The following is an 8,071-nucleotide window of genomic DNA, read 5'->3' as shown; positions in this document are numbered from 1 at the left end:
ATAGTATTGTAACCATGTAGTATTGCAACTTGTACTTAAGTAAAAGGTCCACCGCTGTACAAAAGGACAAACATTAATTTATTTGTATTTTCTTTAAGGCTGAACCAGACATACCGTCAGCTTCTCAACGACAACGAGTCACTGACGGTGGACCACAAGCAGCTGAAGAGCCAGCTGAACGAGGCCAAGCTGGAGCACACCTGGCTGGAGGCCGACTTCTCCAAACTCAAGAAGGAGTTCCAGCAGCTGGACATCTCCTCCACGAAACTCACCAACCAGTGTGAGGTACTGACTGTACCTCAGCTCCCTCTGGAAAAGATCACTCTTAAGACGCTAAATGAGCCGACTCTAATAGTGCAATATGTTTGTGTTCAACTCATTAGTTTCAACCCAAGTGTTTATTATACTTTAATATATGTGTTATTATACTACATTTCAGTTTTTGGGCAAATCGGACTGCTGTCTTTACTTCTTATGAAAGGCCAGAAGAAGAAAAAAGTAATGTGCCAAAACATTGAATATAGTATGATAGGAATATTGGTGTTTAGAGTATGATTAGGTATTTTGTATTTATGAATATATGCACACATATAGAGTGTTCAAAACAATATTGATACAAATACGTTTTTCCCTCTAATTGGTCCAAAGTACAAGACTTTAGACCAATCAGAACAGATGTTGTGGGTTTTTCCCTACTAAGGATAGTGTTTGGGCACAAAAGGGTTAATCATTGACAATACGACATGACTTGATAGAAATGTGTTCTGTTCAACGTCCTGCAGTTCCACAAAAGATAGAAATTAAACATCAAAGTCAAACATATTTACATGTCTACTGTGTATATATAGTTTTCACATACAGACACACCTACGGACACTGGTCACATGTTGAAAAACTCTCATGGCCGACCTCTATACTTCTAAACACTTATATGTAGGGTAACATGGATGGATAGTGTGTGTGTTACATACCTGCTTACACACATGTGGCTGCTTCTCTATGTGATTTGTAGCTGCTGGGTCAGTTGAAGGGCAACATGGAGGAAGAGAATCGCCACCTGCTCTGCCAGATCGAGACCCTGATGCTGCAGAACCGGACCCTGCTGGAGCAGACCATGGAGAGCAAGGATCTGTTTCACGTTGAAGAGCGACAGTATATGTAAGCAAATAGGGCCAACAACATGATAAGATAACGATCCTAAGATAAGATAGCAGCAAATAGGGTCTTATGTGTTGATTTACACCATGTACCACTAATTAGCTAATCAGCTAACACATTACGCCTTGGTGTTCGGTACTTGAAGACACTTAAAATACAATTAGCATCAGGCTGACAATTATAATTGATGATCTTATTAATGTCTTTCTCTTCTGTCTCTGTTCAGTGACAAGCTTCATGATTTGAGGAGGCAGAAGGAGAAGCTAGAGGAAAAGATAATGGACCAGTACAAGTTTTATGAGCCGTCGCCTCCTCGCAGGTAAGAGACTGTGATTTCTTTTTTTCACGACTATGGAGAAATGGTTGTGACATGTCAGATTTCAGTAATCACATCACTGTATACCTTTTGATCACTATGTAGTACTTCACTTAATACTAGTTTCTTTTCAGCTCAACACACATTTGTAGTACTAATACACATTTTTGTTGATGAGACAATAGATGATGGATCAGGGAGCTCCATAGTCTTATGCATCTCTGTATGGCAGAACATGTCTATTTGTTCATTTTCTTTCAAACCTGCATTGTTCTGTTTTTGTTCCCAACCAACTTCCTGAAGAAAATCAATCTTAAGCTGCTAATTAATCCATTAAAGTGGACCTATCATGCTATATTTGAATAATATATTGTAGGGCCATACCTATATAAAATATGTCTGCAAAGTTTTTTTTTCAAAATACCAAAGAGATGCATTTTAGCCATGCCTCATTTCGCTCTATTTGCTCTTTTTTAGCCCTGATTTTGCAAGGGCTGAATCTGTGAGAAGTCTTCTTTACTGCTTTTGTGGCAGACTACAGCGCCACCTACAGGCCTGGCATATGTACTACATCGTCTCCAGCGCTTTCGAACGGCAATGGCCGTGGCGGTCTCCTCCTGATAGGTGGAGAGTTGCCCATATAGGCGGAGCTCCTCGTTTCTGACGTCAGAGAATTTTCAAATCTGTATCAGTCTGTATCAGATCCGTTGCAGCCCCGTTTTTAGAGATTTGGGTATGGAGGAAAAGAGAGAGAGTTGTGTTTTTTGACACTTGGTGAGTTCCCTGACACACCGGGGACACATATTCATGTATAAAAGACATACAAAAGTACATTTTGCATGGTCCCCTTTAAGTTAACTTTGTTTTCTTTACTGAAAATAACCGGAGCCTCTAATGCCACCACGAAAGCAGCCAGGGTGAACCAAAAAACTAAAGTTGTGGGCTTTAAAACCAAAACAAGAAGCTGCAAGATAATAAAATGCTCCATAAAGCTAAGAGGATTTGCAGAGTTGTACAACAAGTACATTGATAAGAGCAGCTTTAAGTATCCATTGTTTACTTCAAACTATGCATTTTAAAAGGATATTTCATATGTTATGAAGAACCCTACTTCTAACCATCCAAACTATCCCTTTGCTAGCCAAAATCTGATTGTTGATATATTGATTTCTTCTTTATGTTTAAATCTACCCTTACGCAGACGTGGAAACTGGATCACCCTGAAACTGAAGAAGTTGATTAAATCCAACAGCCGTGAGCATGGACCCGACTGCCCGCCCACCCCCACACACTTGGGGGGTATGGAGCCGCACCTCGTCCCCCATGACAACGGCTCCTTCATCAGCTCAGACGGCTCCGGAGGCTCTGCCTGCACCTCGGCAGGTGACGTCATCTCACCCCAACGTCACAGCAGTGAGTACGACCTTATGGATCTCACATCTCCCATTGACTTGGTGGAAGCGGTGTCATCAAAGTACCAAAGTCCCCCCCCCCCCCTCACTGCTTCAGCCATAGACCAGGAAGTGAGGTCAGGCAGGGCACAAAGGTCCTTTAGTAGTGTGTTCATGTTACGTCCAGACATCTCCCCAAAGTCTCCCTCCCCCTCAGCTATATTCAAGGACACACAGCAACTCAAATGAATGGATTTTAAAGTAAAACTGTAATAAATACTTAAATAATGCAGATACTGCTTTGTGTTTGAATGTAAATGAGCATGTCTCCAAGCAGTCATTTAGTCCTGATGCATGATGTGTGTTTACTTTCCTCAATATTTCTTCCACATGTGTTTCTTGTTTCCTAATGTATTTCTTCATTCCTGCCTTCCTTCCCTTTTGTCCTTTCCTTCCCTTCCTACTTCTCTCCTCCCTTACGTCCCTCTCTCTGCTTGCATCAATCCCTTTGTCTACCTCCCTTTGCTGTTACATCATAGCCACCAAAATGTTTCCCCGCATGAGGAACAGACTGAAGGACAGAGACAAAGTCAAGTCCCTCTTCCGTCGTTCCATGTGTAAGAAAGACTGTGGTCCCGTGTCTACCCTCATCTTGACTGTAGCCTATTGTTTCACTGCTAACTGGATAATACTAAGTATGACAGCGTTTAAGGGCCGTTGTAGGTTTAAAAATAACTACAGAGCCAGCAGAGGGGGGTAATATTCAAAGATCAAACTCAAATTGTACATTTACAATAAAAAACCTTTAAATTAAAGAAGAAAAAAATGAAACTTTGGGAAATTTGAGACTTTAATATCGGTACATTTTAGATTTATTTTCACAATAATTTCTAACTTTATATTCTCAGAGAATATTAAACCTGTTTTTTTGTACATTTTGTTGATTTTTCTCATAATATTTCCCCCCTTATTATTTACTATAATCTCAGAGAATATTCAAGGTTTTTTATTTTGTGAATTTTTGTGTTTTATCTTTTTTCCTAATTTCCTTCATTTCTTTTCAGTTGAAACTCTGAAATTCTACTTTTTTTACTGGAAATGTTACCCCCCTTTCCTAGTTCTGCAATTATTGTTATTTAACCTACAATGACCCTTAAACGCCATCAAGTGCTTCTATGCTTGAGTATTTTTGTTGGTACCACTTTACAATAAGACTACCCTGATAAAGGATTCATAAAGGATTTATAATTAGGTTATTAATTAGGTTGTAAACACTTTATTAATCATTAAGAACCATTTATAAACCAGTTCTAACATAGTTGTCATACATCAACACAGGCTCACTATTTGCAAGATGACTAAGCCTTATATTGGCTACCTAGCTTACTTCGTCTTCTTCATCCGCCAGCATCCTTGGTATCTGTTGTTCACTGAGTTGATTCTCCCCCCATCCATCTTGATGTTTCTTGGCATCTCTTTATGACCATTTATTTACGAGTTCCTAACATTTATAACTGCCAAAAGGGAGCCTTATTGTAAAGTGTAAAACACATTCCCATTTATTAATGAGTTACTACCATTTCTAATAAGGCTTAGCAGTACAGATAAATGTGGGCTCACTATTTTGGCAAGCAGCCGGTCACAGTTGCCCTGTTTATCTCATGTCTTATTATTATTAAGGATTTATAAAGTGTTCACAACCTAATTAATAAATGAATTACAAACTATTCGTAAACCCTTTTATAAGAGTCTTATTGTAAAGTGGTACCTTTTTGTTCTAGATGCCATAACACCTATATAACCATATGTTGAATAGGAATCATCACTGTTTACAAAAAGGTGGAAAATCAGGAGTCATGTGTTAGCAATTGTTCCATCCCAACCTCATTTCCGCACACTAACTTAGATGAATATAATTGAATATAACATATTTAAGCCTTTGCAGTGTGTTGCTATTTTTGAAGAGAATCTGGGCTATTTTCATCAGAGGTCAAAGAAATGCTGCATTGCAGGAGGAAACTGGTGCTGTGTGAGCTAGCAGCTGTACTGTAGGCATTAGTGATGTAAAACCATGATGTGTGTGATAATTGATAGAGCGAACCATCCCTGTGTCCATTCACAACACCATAGAACTACAATACCTCTTAAACTCCATGTTTACCCTCCTCCCCTCATCCACCTCCCACTTCCTCCACTCCTTGCTCCAACAATGCAGCCCTGAGCAGCTTGGTGTCCCCCGCCTCGGCCCGGCTGCGGGGGGAGCGCTGGGCGGAGAGCGCAGAGCAGCTGGCGGGGTCCCAGGCCGATGTGGACGAGGACAGGGAGAACACATTGTCCTCATCCCCATCCACATCCATCTCCATGTCCATCCTCCACCTTAATCCTTCCACCACTCCACCATGCAGCCACGTCACCATCACAACCTCTGACACCACCGACTCTGTTCCAGATGTTTCTGAGCTCTGGGTGACAGGTAGATGAGGCATTCATGAGCTTTTTATTTTAATGTCATCTTCATTAGTTAGATGCTAGAATAAAGTGTAGGTGAGTGGAGCTAAGGCGGCCCTCTTTTTTTTTTGTATTCATGTTGAAAAGTCATCATATTCATTCAGGGATTTCTCATGTTATGCCCCACAGACAAGGATTCAAATGATAGCGCTGTGCCATCTGGATTTGAGGACAACGACGAGCTGCAGAATCACGGTAAAGCCCTGCGGATTCTCGTCTAGAGGATTCAGCAAACATTCAGATGTATTACCAGTGCTGGAATTAGAGCAAATCCATCAAATTGCAATCATGACCTTGTTTCGTATTAATCTCTATGCTGGCCACAGAGGCCAACAACTGTCAGAGAAAGACTGGACTCTGCTGCCCCCTGTTGGTCATTAAGGATATTATGTTGATTCAGCTGACATGATTTCCTGATAGAAATGAATGTGTGTATTTATTGTAGCTAAATGTTGAGAGTTTTGTCTATTTTGCTTTGATAACAAATAATGTACTTTTGAAAAGAAGTACCTCAAACAACACAATATTAAGCTTTTATGAAAATGTGAAGATATACTAAACTTCTAGACTTTTTCAAAGAATGTTTTATGACATTAAATGGCATACTGTAAGCCTATTATGACTTTTCTTTGACATATCATTCTGTGACTTTTACATTTTTATGACAAAAACAGCAAATCTATATATTTTGTTTGGTTATAAGACTAAGCTGAGTAAAATAACTTACATTTCTACTGCAGAACTTGGAATGAAATCTGTCATACATTTTCAAGATCTCTCAAGGTCTTTCAAACTCTTCGATTAGTTATTTCCCTCAAATGTTTACACTTTTAAGGATTTGAAGGACCTGTAGGAACCTTAAAAATAATGACTCGTCTGCATATACAAACATAACATTAAAGAAAATGTGTAACACAAGAAACAACTGTCTCAATGTATGTCATCATCTGGGAAAGTTTTACTTAAATATTGTACACCTGTAGTGTTTCCCCTTAAAACCATTATAATCTCTTTCCAGGGCTAAATGGCGTCCAGAGTCGAGCCCAAAGTGAGAGCAGCGGTGAGTTCAGCATGAGCATGGAGAATGAGCCATGGTCTAACGGCAGCAGCCCCATCCAGCAGCCCCCGTCACGCCGCTCCTCCTCCTCCTTCCAGCCCCCCAGCGATACCTCCACCCCCCAGCACACACTGAGGCAGCAGCACAAGGAGAAAGCCTCCACCATGCCCATCGCCCATCACAATTCGGAAACGCAGTCGACACCAAAACAAAAAAGCCACGGGCTCTCTCAGGACTTCTGGCTCACACGGGGTACAAAGAGCATCCGGAGGGGGTCGAGGGTGAAAGTGACGCGTCGCTCTTCAGATACAGTGGGCACAGTCAAAGTGAACCAAGGATGCAATGGGGTGAATTCAAAATTGAGCTCCAGCCAAGTTGAAAGTACCCGAGCCTTGGCTTGTTCACCTATCACAGTGCTGTATGTTCAGGGTAAGTCATCCTCAATGTCTGGCTGCCTCAACTGCTTCTCTACCCCTCTGGGGAAAGAGGGCAGACTGAGGGGGTCGCCCACATGTCTCCCACGAGCCAGCAGCGTCATTTCCACAGCAGAGGGGTCGTCTCGACGCTCCAGTGTAAACAGCGACTGCAGGGCGAAGGCTGACCCGCTGTCCGTACAGGTTTCAGAGGAGAGCCATCAGGAGGAAGAACCGGGTCAACTCGAACTAGAGACAAAAAACAGTGAGCCCATTCCTCCAGTCAAACCTCCCAGAGACCCAACCGCTGTTGTTCCCACAGATGACCCCAAACCCCCCGTGCAGGAGTCACTTCTGGGCTCCTCGTTCACTTTCAACTCTGTCTTCTCTAACACAATATTCAGCGATTCTGTGGTTCCAACCATGAGCAGTCTGAATGCCCTGGACAACAACCAGACATTCCTCGGTCTGAATCCAGATCTGGGGCAAAACTGTCCACCTGAGACAACGAAAACGCTGCAGAATGAGCAGAGACTAAATGTAACACGTGACGCTGGGCTGGAGAAGGACAAGACGCTCACGGTTGCACGGAAGTAGCTGTCACACGATTAAATATTGTGTAGGAAGGCCACTTTTAATCTCGTCAACCGAAGCACACAATTATCTGTTTCCATTGTATTCCATCTGATTATACAGCTATGTAAGGTGTAAAAAAAAGGTGTTGTGATTTTTCTCCCACACAGCTTTAGCTCATATAATACACCTGAGTATTAGTTCAAGATATTCACAGCATTATCTTTATCCGTTCGGTCTCTTTGCACAAATTATGTTTGATATAAGCGAATGACGTATGGATAGATTTCCCTATTTTGCCCGTTATTAATTAGGGTTGTTGTTCGGACTCGAGCCTGTTTTTTATTTGTATTTTACCACACTGACAATCCTGTTATGTATATTTGTGTTTGCCAAAATATTTTGTTAATTTCTGTCGTTTCTATTTATGTCCTGATACTTTAAATGAACTGTTAAGTTATTTTTGATGTATGTGCTGTTAGACTTTAATGTGAGCTTTGGGGAAATGTGACATTCACGTGTGAAAAACTGTAAATCTTGTAAAATAGGATGTATACCTGAATGCTATTTTCCCTTAAATAAACAAACCCTCTACGTAAACATTCGATTTGTCATTATTTTATTCAATTAAAAATGACACTTCCATTAATGCCGA

At 41.1% G+C, this 8,071-nt stretch overlaps 1 protein-coding gene across 4 annotated transcripts in view; it reads left to right on the top strand.

The window, feature by feature from the left end:
* Positions 1-8,016, top strand: part of ccdc88aa (coiled-coil domain containing 88Aa) — a 42,138-nt gene extending 34,122 nt beyond the window's left edge. The window contains exons 22-29 of one of the 4 annotated variants that reach the window (XM_034239301.1): positions 99-285; positions 1,013-1,158; positions 1,385-1,477; positions 2,676-2,887; positions 3,405-3,482; positions 5,081-5,338; positions 5,503-5,568; positions 6,392-8,016. In XM_034239301.1, the coding sequence (XP_034095192.1) occupies positions 99-285; positions 1,013-1,158; positions 1,385-1,477; positions 2,676-2,887; positions 3,405-3,482; positions 5,081-5,338; positions 5,503-5,568; positions 6,392-7,440 (2,089 nt within the window). In that variant the 3' untranslated portion in view covers positions 7,441-8,016. The remainder of the gene's footprint in view (positions 1-98; positions 286-1,012; positions 1,159-1,384; positions 1,478-2,675; positions 2,888-3,404; positions 3,483-5,080; positions 5,339-5,502; positions 5,569-6,391) is intronic. The other 3 variants (XM_034239302.1, XM_034239303.1, XM_034239304.1) reach the window with 3 other exon arrangements.
* Positions 8,017-8,071: the final 55 nt, after the last annotated feature.

Source organism: Gymnodraco acuticeps, unplaced genomic scaffold (genome assembly GCF_902827175.1).
Source record: "Gymnodraco acuticeps unplaced genomic scaffold, fGymAcu1.1, whole genome shotgun sequence".
Taxonomy (NCBI): Eukaryota; Metazoa; Chordata; class Actinopteri; order Perciformes; family Bathydraconidae; genus Gymnodraco; species Gymnodraco acuticeps.
This window is presented reverse-complemented; position numbering and strand designations above follow the sequence as displayed.